The 17,312-nt window shown below is 39.4% G+C and overlaps 5 protein-coding genes across 5 annotated transcripts in view; 2 read left to right on the top strand and 3 right to left on the bottom strand.

Annotated features, from left to right (window-relative positions):
* Window positions 1–884: 884 nt before the first annotated feature.
* Window positions 885–4,788, bottom strand: CBG22502 (the record flags this gene model as incomplete). Its single annotated transcript, XM_002634860.1, has 6 exons — window positions 885–1,174; window positions 1,262–2,596; window positions 3,401–3,487; window positions 3,601–3,723; window positions 4,549–4,653; window positions 4,704–4,788. Coding segments are annotated over 6 exons (2,025 nt in total), but the record flags the coding sequence as incomplete, so codon positions are not given.
* Window positions 4,789–5,913: 1,125 nt separating this feature from the next.
* Window positions 5,914–6,577, bottom strand: CBG22501 (the record flags this gene model as incomplete). The annotated part of the gene is made up of 3 exons (XM_002634859.1): window positions 5,914–6,129; window positions 6,183–6,336; window positions 6,438–6,577. The coding sequence occupies 3 exons, from the start codon at window positions 6,575–6,577 to the stop codon at window positions 5,914–5,916; spliced, it is 510 nt and encodes a 169-aa protein (XP_002634905.1).
* A 621-nt stretch (window positions 6,578–7,198) lies between these two features.
* On the top strand, window positions 7,199–9,042 carry CBG22500 (the record flags this gene model as incomplete). Its single annotated transcript, XM_002634858.1, has 5 exons — window positions 7,199–7,285; window positions 7,335–7,692; window positions 7,966–8,075; window positions 8,121–8,367; window positions 8,942–9,042. The coding sequence occupies 5 exons, from the start codon at window positions 7,199–7,201 to the stop codon at window positions 9,040–9,042; spliced, it is 903 nt and encodes a 300-aa protein (XP_002634904.1).
* Window positions 9,043–11,185: 2,143 nt separating this feature from the next.
* Window positions 11,186–17,312, top strand: part of CBG22497 — a gene marked incomplete at both ends in the record, with an annotated part of 23,651 nt that continues 17,524 nt past the window's right edge. Inside the window, 6 exons of the mRNA XM_002634855.1 lie at window positions 11,186–11,344; window positions 14,134–14,547; window positions 15,588–15,916; window positions 15,971–16,273; window positions 16,737–16,887; window positions 16,957–17,303. Of these exons, the coding sequence (XP_002634901.1) occupies window positions 11,186–11,344; window positions 14,134–14,547; window positions 15,588–15,916; window positions 15,971–16,273; window positions 16,737–16,887; window positions 16,957–17,303 (1,703 nt within the window). The remainder of the gene's footprint in view (window positions 11,345–14,133; window positions 14,548–15,587; window positions 15,917–15,970; window positions 16,274–16,736; window positions 16,888–16,956; window positions 17,304–17,312) is intronic.
* On the bottom strand, window positions 11,599–13,032 carry CBG22499 (the record flags this gene model as incomplete). Its single annotated transcript, XM_002634857.1, has 4 exons — window positions 11,599–11,745; window positions 11,927–12,175; window positions 12,771–12,851; window positions 12,898–13,032. The coding sequence occupies 4 exons, from the start codon at window positions 13,030–13,032 to the stop codon at window positions 11,599–11,601; spliced, it is 612 nt and encodes a 203-aa protein (XP_002634903.1).

The raw sequence follows: 17,312 nt of genomic DNA, 5'->3' as shown, positions 1-17,312 counted from the left end.
TTTGTCGTATTTTCAAAAATGGAGTTTCAACAAAAGAACCAGATTTATTTTTTCAACAAATGATAGTAATAGAAAAGATATCAGAGGAGATATTCGAAGTTTGAGCCTTCGGCCTTGATGCACGCCTTCAAACGAGCTGGAACAGAAGCGACGGTGCGCCGGAAGTAGTCATCGTCAAGATCATCCCATGCTTTGAGCAAAGCGGCCTTCAGTGAATCCACATTTGGGTGCGATCGAGCCATCACCTTTTCTTCCAAATATCCCCAAACGGAAAAGTCGAGTGGATTCAGATCGGGCGAGGAAGCGGGCCACATGTCCTTCCCCCAGTAGCCAGGGAAATGAGCGTCGAGAACAGCTTTCGTGGATTTCGAGCCATGGGACGGGGCCCAATCTTGTTGAAGAATGAAGGGTTGCTGGCCAAAGTGGCTAGTGACCCACGGACGTAAAACATCCATCAACACCAACTTTTGGTACACATCCGAGTTGATTTTCACATTTCTATCAATGAAAACCAATGGGACTTTACCTTCCGACGTCAATCCAGCCCACACCATCACTGACTTTGGAAAAAGTCTCTTATTGGCCAGACGACGTTTTGGGGACTTTGCTTCGTCCTTTGACAACAATTGCCGAGCATTCTGTCGGTTCGGAAGCGGCTCAACCGTAAAAATTTTCTCATCAGTCCAAATGACTTCAGAGAGGCGGCGCACCTTGAGTGCGTCGAGCAACTTTTTCGCTTTTTCGAGCCGATTCTTCTTGGACTGTTCTGTGAGTTATTGGCCACGAAGGAGCCGATAACTGTTCAGACCCAAGTCCTTTTTCACAATGGATTGAACCGATTGTCTTGAGATTCCGAGCGATGAAGCCATTTGGTTCATGCTGACCGCATCATTTCGTGTGATTCTCTTCTTGATGATGCCACGAGTCCGGTGAGTGTTGACAGTACGAGGTCTTCCGCTTTTCTTAAGCTCCAACACATGTCCTCGATCTTTCAATTGTTGCACAACTCGATAGACAGTTGCTCTCGGAAGAAGAAGTCTTCGAGCGATGTCACCGGTGGAGATGCCGTCGTTGAACAGCTTGGCAATGGTTTGGCGATGAGGAGAAGCTCGCATAACTTCGTGAAGAGATAAAGTGATGGGAAATGGCTCTAATGTCGGCTTATATACGCTCCCTATTTTCGAAATAATACTTTTCGAAAATACGACTTGGCACGGTGCCAAGATCCATCATAACAAGTGTCTCAATACTTTTCAGCCACCCTGTAGATAGGTCACCGATTGTCCGATCACTTTGGATTTGGCTAGGGAATCTGGCAATTTGTTCAGAGCGTTGGTGGCTTCTTTGGCTTCTTTCTTCATTTCATCTGGAAGTTTCGCAAGATCCGAAAGACTTTTGGATACTTCAGAGACAGAAGACACGGCAGATTCAACGTCGGCAATGTCATCGGAATTCAGGTTTCTTAGCTTTTGAGTGGCCAATACTCCTTGGAAGCTTTCAGATGGTTTATTGTCTTGAAGACGCTTATGCAATTTGATTTCCTTATCAAATTCATTAGGCTTTAAATCTTGTTCGTTTTGCAAAATGTAACCAGCGTCGTCCTTCAACGTCGCGACATCTAAGCCATCGAATTTCGCCTTGAGTTTGGTGATACTTTCTCTTATACTGCTCAGGCCGTTGTCAGTTTTTAACTTTTTCAAAATTTCGGGGATTTGTTTCTCAGAATCACCTTGATTTTTGAAGTTTTTGAAACCAAGAGAGTTGAAAAAAGCATCAAACTCAGCTTTGAAATTTTCCACATTCAAGTCAGTCAGCTGAGTGGCCCGTTTCAAATTCTTGACGCTTTTAATGATTTTTTCGGTTACTTGGAATTTATCCGTAGAAAAACGAAAACCGTAATCAGTAGTACACTGATCTAAACCCTTCCAAATTTTTTCAATTTGCTCTGGAACATTCGATTTGAAGTCCGAAAGCACCTTCTGAATTATCTCCATGTCGGATAAGGACTTTATGACTTTTGAAGAGGAGATAGACTTGAGATGTTGGTCGAGTTTACCCAATCGATCGTTCACTTTAAACAATGGTTGGAATCCATCAGTCAATCCATTCAGAGAACGATCAATTCCAGTGATCTTCCCAATCCAAGGATCTCGAACGTCCGTCATCAATTGTTTGATATCAGACAGGCCATTTGGAAACCCATCCGTGAACTTTTTCTTGTTAGCACTGGGAAGGGATCTACTTTTGGCTAAACTGGCTATGGTGGCAAAATCTTGAATCGAAGCCTGTGAAGTTGAAGAGACCTTTGAAATCTCTTGCAAGTTTGACTTAATTGCGGCTGTACTCTCAGAGGCGTGGAGGGTTTTGAACAACTCGCGACGGCTAATGAGATTGAGCATCTTCTCGATTGGCTCAATAACAGTTAGACCATCTTCAAGTTTAAAGCCTTTCATAGTCTTCAGACCCGCACTGAACTTTGGAACTGCTCCCATGAATTCGGCATTAAATTCTACTAGAGCATTTACCTGACTGTAAGCCTTTCTTTGTAAAGCTGAACTCATTTCAGCGTCAAACAATTTTTCTATTCTTCTTTGTCCTTGAAATTGGAATTTAGAGAAGATTTAATGTCTTTCAAAGATTTGGTGAGAGTAGTGATGGCAGCTGGCTTGAACGTGGCAATCGAAGACACCAAGAGGAACTCGTGAGACTTGTCGGCGGCTGAAATTTTTTATCATTTTAAGAACTTCATAAACTTGGAAGTTCAGAATTTGGAGATTCAGAACTTTAGAACTTCAGAAATTCGGAACTTCTGAACTTTAGAACTTTAGAAGTTCAGAACTTCAGAAATTCGGGACTTCAAAACTTCAAAACTTTAGAAGTTCAAACGTTCAGAAATTCGGGAAAAAAATTAAAAATTCGGAACTTTAGAAATTCGGAACTTCAGAAATTCGGAACTTCAGAACTTTAGAAGTTCAGAACTTCAGACATTCAAAATTTCAGATATTCAAAACTTCAAAACTTCAAAACTTCAGAAATTCGGAAATTCAGAAATTCAGAAATTCGGAACTTCAGAACTTCAGAACTTCAGAACTTCAGAACTTCAAAGCTTCAGAACTTCAAAGCTTCAAAAGTTCAAAAGTTCAAAACTTCAGAATTTCAAAACTTCAAAACTTCAAAACTTCAGAAATTGAGAAATTCGGAACTTCGGAAATCTAGAACTTCAGAACTTCAGAACTTCAAAGCTTCAAAACTTCAGAACTTCAGAACTTCAGAAATTCAAAACTTCAAAACTTCTGAACTTCTGAACTTCAAACGTTCAGAACTTCAAAACTTCAAAATTCAAAAATCCAAAAGTTAGAAAATTTAGAAATTTGGATTACTGTAGTTTTGGTTTTCATACCATTTCGAATCGTTCTGTAGGATGGGCGATTTTGACCGTGGAGAGAGCCAAGAGGACGTGGTTGGAAGTGTATCGAGGCGAGTGAATCTGAAAATTCGAATTTTAGAATTCTGGTAATTTGAAGTTTTGGAATCTTGAAATTTGGAGATATAGGAGAAATTCGGAATACAGCATTTATGGATTACTGTTCCCATACTTACCATTTTGGAGGGCAGTGACGGACGACATATCCGAGAGCAAGTGATGGTTGGGGTAGAAGAAGGACGAGTAGTCCGGAGGGGAGTTGGGGAAATCTTGGATACCAGGGAATGGAGGAGATGGATCTGAAAACGGGAAAATGTTAAGATTTGCAGTATACCATAAAACTACAATGGTACCAAGAAACTACTGTACCATAATGTGACCCCATAGTACTATACTAATTGATCCTATATCCTAAACTGAGTTATGGTACCATAACGCCATGTTACAATAAGACTAGTCGGAGTGCCATAGTATAACAGTACCATAAGATTATCAAGATTCTATAACCGTACTCCATCCTGTACCATAAGTCTACCCTAAAGCTGTGTTATCCTACTACCATGATACCATTATATCATGGACTAGTATTAGGAAAATATGCTTCCTATTATGGTACCATAAGTGAACCATGCCGTTAAAAGTTTCCGAAGAAACTATTGTACCATAGAACCATATTACAATATAAATAGTAAACTAGATACCATGCTACCATACAATGTATCATGAAACTATAATGGTACCATACTACCATACTATTGCACCCCTAGATCCTAGACTACAGTACCATAGAGGCTCTTAACACCACATTGCCATAAAAACCAGATACCATGATACCATGGAATAATACCATAAAACCACAATGCCTACTGTACCATGGTACTACCCCATACTACCATACCTAAATCCTGACTCCTAAAAATCCTGACTGAGCCATGGTACCATAACACGATACCATAAGATCCTGGGTGCCATATCACGATACCATGAGATTTAAGGTACCATAAAACAATACCATAAGTAGCGTTACGGTACCAGAAGACTTCCTAGTTGACTCAGCAATTTTAACTTCCAATTTTAGGATTCTAACTCTACCATCCCAGCCCGCCAGAGCATCCTAATCTTACCGTATCTCGAAGACATCGAATCCGGAAAGTAGTCGTTTTGAGTGCCAGATGGTCCATTGTGAATGACATACGATGGGTAGTTGGGGTGGTCCGTGGCACGAGTACCTTCAAAATTATCGATTGATTTTGAGAACTTTCCAGAATCTTTGGCTTACCGTAGGATCCGTTGATGAGAGCGGACAGGAGAGTGAGCGCCAAAATTTTCATTTTGAAACTGCTACGCTTCCCTGTTTTATCCATTGTTTCGTTCGCTGTTTGAAAACCGCGGAACGCTGGAATTGTTCTAACGCTTTTGATCTTTTTGATTCGATCGATTGTTAGAGAACTGATTGTTCTTGGCGATTCTCAATTCCACATCGACTGTTTTGTGGCGTTTTTTTCTGGGGAAAGTGGTCAGTGGGGCAGATTTGGTCACAAGATTAGAAGGCAAAGGTCACGCGGAAATTAGAATTAAACGTGAAGGAGTTTTGGGTTACTGTACCCTATCACAGGATAACTGTATGCAAACACCTTCTAGATTATGAAACCCAGATTCCAGGAACCCACAAATTCAATTTCTTACTGTATATAAATTGCTCTAAACCTGTAATAGAAGGACCCTCAAGTTTGATTTAATTTATCTTGGGCCCTATGCAAGGTACCAAAAATTTGTCAACTGATAAAATATTTCTGAATTAATGATAAACACTTTGTCAGTTGACAACTTTTTGATATCTTTAACAGGGAATGAGAAAAATTGGCTCAAAGTTAAGAGTAAAGGGGCTCTTCTATTATAGGTTTTACGGTGCATTTTGAGCTTTCTCGACATCTCAGATTTTGATGAAATTTTCAGAATATATCAATGATAACCTATCTAGACACCCCTAAAAATTTTAGAAAAATCTAGCCAGTTTCAGCCGAGTTATTTATATTCGAAGTTTGAGCTTTCTATATCCAGTTGATTTGCATGCTTTACCACAAGCTCCCTCTCAAAACTCCCTGCGAAAAAAAGTTGAGAACGCGACAAACACTTATCCGCTATTCGAATCGAATGCAACTGTCGGCGTCGTGGTGTCGGGGATGTGGTGTCAGTCGCTGTGCGCAATGTCGGGTGTTCGATACTTCTTGGGGTTTTAGTGTTTTTAATCTTTTTTTTTGGTTTTGAGACATTATTGGGTCGTTATTCACTTTTTTTGAGCATTTAAATAAATTTTTCTTTCAACTTTCAGATTTTAAATAAATTTTCAAAATTTCAAATGTTTATTTTCCAATTTTTGAAGCTTTTCCAGCTCCCAATTAGTCTCTGGTCTCAATGTTTTCACGAATTCAAGATCAGAAAAATATTTATGGAATAAAAACACCAAAATTAAAATCCAAATACTGATATCACAAATTCTGAGCAGCGGCTGCGTTCACAGTCGCCGCGAGATCTCCTTTTCCCTCGGCAAGCCGTTGTCGAATAATTGTGGCGACGGCTTTTTGCGTTTTTCGCTCCAACTTTTGCAACTTCGACTCGATGTCTCGCTTCAGATCCCAATCGATTTTTTTCGGAGCCAACATTGCCAAATCCACACTGTCGATGGCTTTCTCGTGAAGGGTGTCCTGGGAAATTGAGGGTTTAGGAGTGAAAATAGTGTAGAAATAGCAGAACATACCTTCAAATGATCTGTGATTTCTCTCTGAACAATGTCCAAATCCATTGCGGCGTTCTGTGTGCCAACCTCCTCATCTGGCTTGTGATTCCGGAATTCTCGCCCGTTTTCGCGATTTTTCTTTGTTGAAGTCTCGCCTTGGTCGTAGTCTTCTTCTCTAGAAAAAAGTGCAGCTTTTTTGAAAAATTTTGGATTTAAAAAACGATTTTTTATCGAAAGCAAGCTTTCGAAAGATTTTCTCACAAATAAAAAACTCACTGCATTTCAACTCCATGAATCTTGGATTTCATCGCTAGTAATCGTCTTTTTCTAGCTTTTGCAGCCGCTTCCAGCGACGTTTCGTGATTGGTAAGGCTCTCGATGTCCTCATCGGAATCGCTCTGATTTTTGTCGGTCATCTGCAACACAAATATATGATTTTTTCATATTTTATTGTAATAAAATCTCGAAAAATCGGTTTTTCTACATCTATCGATTTCCCCCCATGCATTGCAAATAAATATATTATTATTATTATCTAACTCTCAAAGCGAAGAATCAAACGGAAAACGGCAATTTTTAGCACATTCTTAGCGGAAAAACGAAAAAAAAAATAATTTCAAACTTCTCTGTGTCGATTTACGGAGGCAAGGAGGCTGGTCTTGCAGCGGTGTGGGTACGGTGTCACTCGTTTCTCGTGTGCGATTTTCTGTCGGGCGGTGGAGACTTTTCCCGTAAAAAGTCTATTTTTAACGGTTTTTAACGGTTTTCAGCGATTTTTCCAACTTTTCCAGATTTTTTATTAATATTTGTTTTAAAAATACAAAAATTTAAGATTTTTTCCTACTCATAAGTGATTTTTCTGGTCAAAAATGCAGATTTTTGTAGTGTTAGGATGTTTTTAAATTTTTCCGGTTTTGAGAATATATGAGCCTTTTTTATTGTAGATACCTGTCAGACAGCTCTCTCTATTTTCTTATGTTCTTTTGTGATTTTCCTTAAAGTCGTTAGACAACAAACTTTGAATTTTCAGGGTTATCATGCTTCGTCAGAGCGCGGGTACTCTTCAGCTTGTCGGACAAGGCCTTGCCAGTGCCGAACAGGCTCGTGGATTTGCCACTTTGAAGGTAAAAACTAAAAAATCTAGTTTAATATCAGCCAATTATCATTTTTTAGGACATTTCCATCCGTCTGAAGTCGGTCAAGAACATCCAAAAGATCACCAAATCCATGAAGATGGTTGCCGCTGCCAAGTACGCCAAGGCTGAGCGTGACTTGAAGGGAGCCAGAGCTTACGGAGTTGGAGCCAAAGCCTTCTTCGATAACATCGATCCAGTCGCTGATCAAGCAGCACCAACAGAGGAGTCCAAGAAGCAAGTTTTGGTTCTTATCACCTCCGACAGAGGACTTTGCGGAGCTGTGCACAGTTCCATCGTTAAGGAGGCCAAGAGAATCCTTAACGAAGCTGGAGACAAGGATATTCGCGTCGTCGCCATCGGAGACAAGTCTAGAGCTGGTCTTCAACGTGTTTTCGGTAAGAAATGAACACAGAAAAGGAAAATGCTTAAAGGAGGCCAGACACCAAAAAAAAAGTTTTCCTGATATTTTGCATAGAGAACCCCCATGAGGGGTTGAACTCATGACAGGCAGCTCAGGGGTACAGCGCCGCTACCGGCTGAGCTACGGGGGCGCGAAGGCACCTGACGACCGATGGTCTACATAAGCGCGGCGCCCCCCCCCCCCCCCGAACTGTCCCCCGAAATTTTTGCTGTCTCGCCTCCTTTAACTCTCAAAACTATTTTTTCAGCCAAGCACATCATGGTTTCCGGAAACGAAATCGGACGTGCCCCACCAACCTTTGCGGATGCTTCCATCGCTGCCAAGGCTGTCCTCGACTCTGGATTCGACTTTGAGACTGTATAAACTCTATTTTAATGGTTTTCTCAAAAAATTTATTTACAGGGAACTATCATCTTCAACAGATTCAAGTCTGTTGTCTCATACGAGACCTCCAAGCTCCCAATCCTTCCATTGGAGGCTATCAAGGCCAAGGAAGCTCTTACCACCTACGATTCCGTCGACGACGACGTTCTTCAATCGTACTCCGAGTATTCGCTCGCCCAATTGATCTACTACGCTATGAAGGAGTCTGCCACTTCAGAGCAGAGCTCTAGAATGACTGCTATGGACGGAGCATCGAAGAACGCCGGTAAGTTGATTGGGGAATTTATGGAGATGTGATCGAGATGGTGGAATGTGTTGGAAGAAAATTCTCATAGGAAAATATGAGCTAAATCTCCCAGGAAAGATTTACTGAAACGGCAAGAAAAAAACTCGGAAGTTAATTTTTTATTCGATTTTTCATGTTTCCATTAAGCTTTCCGTGCAAAAAATACCAAAAAACTGACTATAGCCGGCTTCCCTATTCAAGCATCCCTTGCTAAAGTCTAAATTTTGAATTCATTTTTCTTCTTCTAGGACTACGCTATGAGCCTCATATTTTAGATGAATAGCCAGGTGGTCAACGCCCCATTAATCCTCTTCCATTTCGATTAGAGCTTATATCTAGTTTACAATTGAAAAGAGCCAGTTAATTCATATAAGGATTAGCAATGTATCGAATAATTACCTTTTTCATAATCTTCCACACATCCACCTGCCTTAATCTAAAGTCTTCTCCATCCCTTATTCCCCTGCCTCACGGTCCCTTACTAGTTTTGAGTCTCCCGCCCCTTATCCTCCTTCCCCCGGTCACACATAATCGATTTGTGTCTGTTTTGCAGGAGAGATGATCGACAAGCTGACATTGGCGTTCAACAGAACTCGTCAAGCAGTTATTACCCGCGAACTTATCGAAATTATCTCCGGAGCGGCTTGCGTCTAAATTAGTCTCCATATTTTGATTGAATGTATCGCTGTCTCGACTCAAGACTCTTCCTTTTCTCTCTCGTTGTTCCTTTTTTTCTTCTTCATTCTATAAAGTTTCCGCTCGCCACCCCGACACAGATTAGATGTTTTAATGATTTATTATTTCTGCCCCATCCCATCCCCACTTTTTGGCCCCTTCTTCTTCTTCGTCGTCCGTTGTTATAGTGATACGTTTCAAGTAAATAGAGTGACACAAAAAGAAAACGAAGAGAAATAAATATGGTTTCCAAATCCCCTCTCTTTTGGAAACGAAACGAGAGTGCAGCATTAAAAAAATCCTCGAGGTGCATCAGCTTATTAGAGAGTGAGAGACGGAGAGAAAAAGAAGAATGTTTTTGTGTGTTCTTGGTAAATTGTGTCCAAAAATTATTTGAGTTCTTCATCATCTTCAACTGCGTGCCGTTTTTGGGAAATTAAACTTTTGAAAATTCAGGAAAACCATGGATCTCGCAACTATAGAACGATTCGCGGAGACGGCGTTGGTAAGGAAAAATCTGAAAATATAGAATTAAAAAATTGAATTTTTTTGATATTCTATTCAAAAATAATAAGAATCGATAGAATTTTCCTAAAGAAAAATGGAAAAAAAGTCTCAAAAATCACCTGAAAAACTTGAAATTTTCAGATTTTCTTATTAAAAAATGGGAAAAAACCTGAAAATTCAACTCAATATTTTTCAGGCGCCACCAAACATGGTGACAACAGAAGCACGCGTTCAGGCGACCGAATTTTTTGGCGATTTGAAGCAAAAACTGGCAATCAACGAGTGTTTGATTCTGATGAGTAAGGAAATGCTGAAAAAATTCCCCTGAAATTCATATTTCGCGCCTTTTCCAGGAGAATCCAAAAACTCATTTGTCCTTTTTCAAATCGGACAAGCCGTTGGCGAGATTGTGTTGAGAGATTGGTCTCTGATTGAAGGACAAGATGCTCAGGTGGCTTATAAGACTCTGCTAGAGTTTGTTGCCACGTCGTTGAGGTGATTAGCTGAAAATTTGGTTGCAAATTGACTGAAAATGGCGAAAAAATGACCAAATATCATAGATTTCAAAGCAAAATCTTCCGATTGGTTTGCTTAATAATTAGCAGACCCATGCCTCGTTGGCTTGCTAATGTTTTCGCAAGCCAAAAACATTAGCAGACCCATGAGATGCAGAGAAAAAGTGGTCTGCTAGTGTTTCCGCACGCTAAAAACATTAGCAGACCACTTTGGCCTGCTAACTATCATAAACATTAGCAGACCCATGAGACGCAGAGAAAAGTGGTCTGCTAGTGTTTCCGCACGCTAAAAACATTAGCAGACCCATGAGATGCAGAGAAAAAGTGGTCTGCTAGTGTTTCCGCACGCTAAAAACATTAGCAGACCCTTGCCACTCTGGCCTGCTAACTATCATAAACATTAGCAGACCCATGAGACGCAGAGAAAAGTGGTCTGCTAATGTTTTTGTCTGTAGGAATAAATAGTAGACCAACGTTTTATCTCCGTCTCGTTGGTCTGCAAATGTTTTTTGCTTGCGAGAACATTAGCAGACCCATTTTTCTCTGCGTCTCGTGGGTCTGCTAATTGTTTTTGGTGTGCGTTATTTTTTCAAAATTTTGAATCATTTTTCCTCGAAACTCACTCCTAAAATGCTCCAATTTCCAGTCTCGAGTCCTACGTCGTCGGAGCATGTCTAAAATCGTCGGCGATGATCATCAAACGTGGAATTTTGGATGGAAAATCTGGAGATCAAGAGGAACTGTATCAATTCATTCATCACATGCTCACTAACGAATCATCGACAGTCCAAGCGGCTGGATGTTTGTTCATTAGTGCCCTGATTGAGCAATTCTCATCAGCATGGAGAAATTCGAAATTTTCAATCACTTGGGATTTTCACTTGCAAGCGAAATCCGTTTTTGAGGTGTGTAGGAAGCTTAAAAGCTGAAATTTGGGCATAAAGTGGCTAAAAATGTCTAAAAACGAATTTTTAAAGTAACTTTTTTTTGATCTGGGAAATTATATTTTCGAAAAATGCATTCCTTTTTTTTGAGATTAAAAACATTTTAATCTAAATTTTCGATTTTTCCAGAACAACGGCCTCCGACGTCTTCTGGAGATGTCTCTGACGACACTCCATGCCCTGTCCAACCAGGATGACATAGTTGGAAACAACTTCACCTATCGCCTCTGTGATCGTTTTCTGGAAGTTTCTGAGAATATTCTCTCGTGGAATTTCTCCAGCAAGCTGTACAGACGATTTCTGAGCAATCATCAGGTAGGACGGATTTTTAGAACCGTCAACTTTGAGATCGATTATCTCGGTTCCTGTAAAAGTTATCAACAGATTGTCCACTGATAAAATGTTCCTTATATTATAATGAACAATTTATCAGTTGACAGATTTTTTATATCTTGCATGGGAGCCGAGATAATTGGCTTCAAAATAACAGGTTATACGGTAAATTATAAAAATCTGGAAATCCAAAAAATCGTCTTGAAAATCAACTTTATTTATTCAAAAAATCTTGTCTACCACATTCCCAAAACCGTCATTAACATGTAACGAGTATAGTAGGCATCGCTAAGCGGCTCGAAATTCAATGCGGTGTTGTTCGTGTACTTTCCGGTGACCGCTTGAATCGCGTTGTAGAGAGCTGTACGTTTTCCGGCGGGACTCTGAAATTGCGATTTTCAAAATTTTCAAGGTCTTTTGGTCTAGAAAGTTCTTCTGGAATCGGAACAAATCAAATAGAATTTCAGCTTTAACGATTTTTTGAATTACCAAAAAATATGCTTTTTGACATTTTTCTATTTAAAAGCCTTGTATTTAGTACTTTAAAAATTTCTAGAAACTCACATGGTAATGACAGTAGGCGTACCACTCGTTCAACGCATCGAAAAACGCGTTATCATGAACCTTATCCGTCTTTGCCCACATATTTTTGTAGGTTTTTGCCACCGACGCATTGAACACCTTAGTCAGGCCAGGTGTCAAATCGTTCCAGAACTTTCCGACAGTATCGCGATGGTCGAGCAAGTTGATCACTCCCGATAGGGCAGTCGAACTCGTTCCGTAGATGTCCAGAGCGGCGAATTTGTGGGTGCCCTGGAAGATCATTGAGCTTTAGAAGGAGGCTTAAGCATTCTTTGAAGATTATAAGTTTTTTAGAAAAGATTTCGACTGGCTGGAAAAATCCGGAAAAATTGCTGAAAATTTGGTCTGCTAATAAGGTCAAAAACTTTAGCAGACCCGCTGTTCTCTGCGTCTCACTGGTCTGCTAATGTTTTTTACGACTTTTCTGTGAGCCTCGCTGGTCTGCTAATTATTTAGCAAACCAAGAAGAAATAATGAGCAAAATCAATTCGTATTCAATTACTGGAGCTCACATTGTGGCCAGATGAGAATTACAGTATACCTCACATCAATTATAATTGTACTAGTACTACTGGCGCCAAGGGATCTCTAGGTTTAGTCGGATTAAACCCGGTTGCATTGAACACACCTTTTTTCGACTGTTTCGATCGACAACGAAAGCTATGTATACCCCCTTTGAGCTCAATTATCTCGGCTCCTCTGAGAGATATCGAAAAACTTTCAACTGATAAAATATTTATCATAATATCAGCTATATTTTATCAGTTGTCGGATTTTTGATATCTCATATAGGAATCGAGATAATCAATATCAAAGCTAGACTTACCATATTTGCTGGAACCCACGTGTTAGCTCTCTTCTTCTTCAACGCCAGTGTGGTGTCCTTGTTGTTCAAGTTGTTCACAAACTGAAATTCTCAATATTCAATAATCCAAACTACAGTAACCCCCTACAGTATTCAACTTGTTCATTGGCGCATACGCCAAGATTTGTGCCATACAACCATAGGTAATTGGGTACTGTGAATCGACAAGCACGGGTGCCAAAATTGAGAATAAGGCCAGGGAACAGACGTGCAGTGGCCGCATAGTTGAGTTAAAATGCGAGATACTGGGATTCGAATTAAAAAAAGGAAAAAAAATTTAGAGGCGGGAGGGGAAGGGGATTAAGGGATTTTGGATTCGAAATAGTTTGATTGTGGTGAAAAGGGACATAGGAGGTTTTTGATCTTTTTTGGGTTGTTCACACTTCATTTTGACAGAATTAACACGACTAAAATGGAATGAAGAGGTCAGACATAGAGAGTACAGTATCAGAAAAGGGGAAGTTTGGAATTTTGGAAGTTTGGAGTACCGGAATTTCAAAAATCCAAATTTTGAAATTCTCGAAAAATTTGAAAAATTGCAAACTTTCGACAAATTTTTGGATATTTCTAGTGTTTCAAAGCCATTTTAAGAGAATTCAGCACTTGAAAACACTTCCAGAACCCTTGAAAACCCATAATTTGAGCTCAAAACTAACTTTTTAAAGAAATTTCTTGGATGGCCGAGTGGGATTTTCGACAAAAAAGTTCGGATCTAGAGGTCGTGGGTTCGAACCCCGCCGGTGGCAAATTGTTTTTTAAAGTTTTTGAAAGGATTTTTAGAAGACAAAAAAGTCCCAATTCCAGATTTTTCGGGTTTTCAAAAATATCGAAAATCTGAAATTTCTAAAAATTCAGAAAATCTCAAAATTCTAAAAATATTCAAACATTTTAAAGAAATTTCGAAAATTCGAAAATCTTTAAAAACTGGAAAACTGAAAGTTCAGAAAATTGGAATCCTGAAAGTCTAAGGAATCTAAAAATTCTAAACATTCTAAAAAACTTGAAAATATGGAAATTCTAAAAATCGGAAAATCTGAATACTCTGGAAATCTGAAAAACCCAAAAAGTTCGAGATTCCAAAAATTGAAAAAAAAATAATTCTGGAAACATCTAAAGTCTGAAAATTTGAAATTTTTGAAAGTTAAAAATTGAAAATTCTACAAATATAGAAATTTTGAAAATCCTGAAAATTCAAAATGAAAAATTAGAAACCTGAAAGTCTAAAAATTTTAAAAGTTCTGAATTCCGAAATATCTAAATTCTGCATAGCAAATCTAAATTATGATTTTCAAAAATTTTTAAAACTTAAAATTTCGATTTTCAGTCCTCCACCTCATTCCGGCCGCCAATCTCCTGGAAGGACCTTCTCGAAAACGACGAATTCTTCACGCTCTTCTTCAAACTCCACTCCAAAATCCGCCACGACGAGAACCTATGCACCAAATCCATGAATTGCCTGATTCAGCTGGCATCGTTGACCGGAGACTGCATGCCAGTGGCCGATCAAGAAGCCTCGTGTAAATACGTTCAAATGTATATCAGTAATCTTTTGGAACTATTCCAACAAGGACCATCCAAATGGGAAACTAATCATTTCTGTATGATTATCAACCGTCTGTTCCTCTATCGTCCATTGACGTCTGTGATGAAGCAGGAGGCGGATCTTCGTTCCAGATTTTTCGCATTTTTGAGAGATTATACCATTCATTTGACGAATCAGGCTATGCAGAAGGCTATTGTGAGTGTTTCCTTTTTTGAAATTTTGAAATTCTAAAATTTTGAAATCCTGAGATTCGGAATTTAGGGAAATCTGGAATTCCGAATATCCAAAAATCCAAAATTCTCTAATTCTGAAAATCTGAAAAACCGGAAAATTTGAAATTTTCAAATTATGAAAATCTGGAATTCTGAAGATCCAAAAATCTCAAATCCTCAAATTCTCAATTTCTGAAAATCTGAAAACCTGGAAATCTGAAATTCTGCAATTCTGAGTTTCCGAAAATCTGAAAACTCGAAATTCTGAAAATCGGAATATCTGTAGTTCTGAAATTAAGAAAATCTGGAATTCTGAACATTCAAAAATCTCAAATTCCCAAATTCTGAAAATCTGAAAACCTGAAAATTTCAAATTCTGATGATTCTGGATTTTTAAAATTTTGAAATTATGAAAATCTGAAAAACCGGAAAATTTGAAAATCTGAAAATCTGAAAGTCTGAAAATCTGAAAACCAAAAAATATGAAAATCTGAAACTAGGAGATTCTGAGATTCCGAAAATCTGAAAATTCGAAATTCTGTAATTCTGAAAATCTGAAAACTTGAAAATCTGAAATTCTAAAGTTTTGAGATTTTGAAATTCTAAAAGTTCGAAATTGTGAAATCTAAGATTCGGAAAATCTGAAAACCTGACAATCTGAGATTCCGAAATTCTGAAAATCTGTAATTCAGAAAATCTGAAATTCAGAAATTCATGAATTGTGAAAATCTAAAGTTTTGAGATTCAAAAATTCTAAAAGTTTGAAATTGTGAATATATAAAAATTCGAATTTCGAAAAATCTGGAATTCTGAAAATCTGAAAATCTGGAATTCAGAAATTCTGAAAATCTGAAAATCTGAAGTTTTGAAATTCTGAGATTTCAGAAATTCAGGTATTAAAAAAATGCGAAATTCTGAAATTCTCGAAAATCAAAATTGTGAAAAGCTGAACCTTTGAGATTCGGAAAGTCTGAAAATTGTAAAAATGTTGGTCGGATTAATTAACCTAATTACGATTTCCAGGGCGAAGCAGAACACGAGGATCACACATCCCTTGCTCTGATCTACGACGCCATCGTGGTCCTTCTTCGTGGTCGCTGGAGAACGTGCTTCGCATCAGAAGAGGAAGCAGACGCTGTGGACAATGAGCTTGTCAAATGGCCAGTCTTGATGATCGTCAACGCCTTCATTCAGAACGTTCTCGCCCCACCGAAAGGATCTCGTCCCGTGGCAAAAGACGAGGATGATGGAGATGACGATTCCGAGGATCGGACGCTATTCCAGGATCTGTTCAACCCTCTAAGTTCGATGATTTGTTATAGTGTTGGAGAATTCATGGAGAATATGGCGACGTAAGTTGTTCAATAGAGCAAACTTGCAACATCGAAACATTCAAATCATTCCAGAAACCTCCATCAATCGCTGGCCGAGTTCACCGGAATGGCTACAGGAACCGTTGACTCGAGCCGTCTTCCCACGTGGCAAGAGGATCAACACTGGCTGATGCTCACTCTCGCCAACTCCCTAGTCGGAGAGGAAATCGATGGAGCGTGCCACGTGTCAGGCGACGTCTTTGACTATACACAGAAGATGTTCCATGCGGGAAGGAAGTTTGACGAGCTCAAAAAGGCTCAATATCTCCAGTTGTGCATCGAACAGCCGACACAGGACAGGCAACAGTACGCGCAGGAGATTGATCCGTTTGTCATGTAAGTTTTTAGCGGAAATTTGAATTTCCGTGCATTTTATCGTAAAATTTGGTGTTGGGCGGTCAAACAACATAATTGACGACAAAATGCACGGAAATTCAATATTCTCATAACCAAAATAAGCTTTCCGAATATAATGAAAGGAAATTTTTGGATTTGAGCGAAAATTCGAATTTCTGTGCATTTTGTCGACAAAAGTGGTGTTTTGCAGCCAAACAACGAATTTGGCGACAAAATACACGGAAATTCAAAGTTCGCATAGTCCAAAACATTTTTCAGCCTAAAAAATTTCAGTATTCGGGTTTTCTCGTGAAAATTCGAATTTCCGTGCATTTTGTCGTCAATTTCGTTGTTTGACCGCGCCGAACACCAAATTTGACGACAAAATGCACGGAAATTCAAAATTCTGGAATTTGAAGCTCTCTATGAGGTCTGTTCAATTATCTTCATAATATTTTTCCAGAATTATGGGAGAGCTGTTCGCCTGGGCTTCCATTGAGCACGACGTCTTCGCCAACGCATCCCGTGAGATGATTAGTCCAGAATTGTGCAGAAGCACATTCCTTTGCCTTAGAAGATTCCTAAATGCGGCCAGTAGCCCTGTGGATTGTGATGTGAGTTTCCTTCCTGTTGATTGACGTCTTCTGCCCAACGTCTTCTAGCCAAAAAATCAATATTTTCAGAAATGGAATGACTACCAAGGAGTGGCGGCGGAGAACCTTCCAGTGATGCCAAAAGCCAAGGAATTCTCAGCCATCCTAGTTCGATTCGTCGTCAAAAAAGTGTTATCAGTGCTCCTGAACTACGGATCCGAGGAGAAACTTTGCCAAGACGCCATCGATTGTCTTCTCAGCCTCGTCGAGTCTCACGCATCTGACATAGCCTCATCTCCAGAATTATTCGAATACCTGAATTCTCTGGACATCGCACGTCTTCCGAATCGCGCGAATCTCATGAAGGCGTTGGTGTTGATTGGAGCGGCGGCGAACGATCAGGAGTTACAGGAGAACATGTTTAAATTGGTAAGGGAGTGGGGGGG

This window comes from Caenorhabditis briggsae (genome assembly GCF_000004555.2).
Source record: "Caenorhabditis briggsae complete genome, chrIV, whole genome shotgun sequence".
NCBI classification, from domain to species: Eukaryota; Metazoa; Nematoda; class Chromadorea; order Rhabditida; family Rhabditidae; genus Caenorhabditis; species Caenorhabditis briggsae.
Note: the sequence above shows the minus strand (reverse complement) of the source record. Positions and strands in the feature narration are given on the sequence as shown.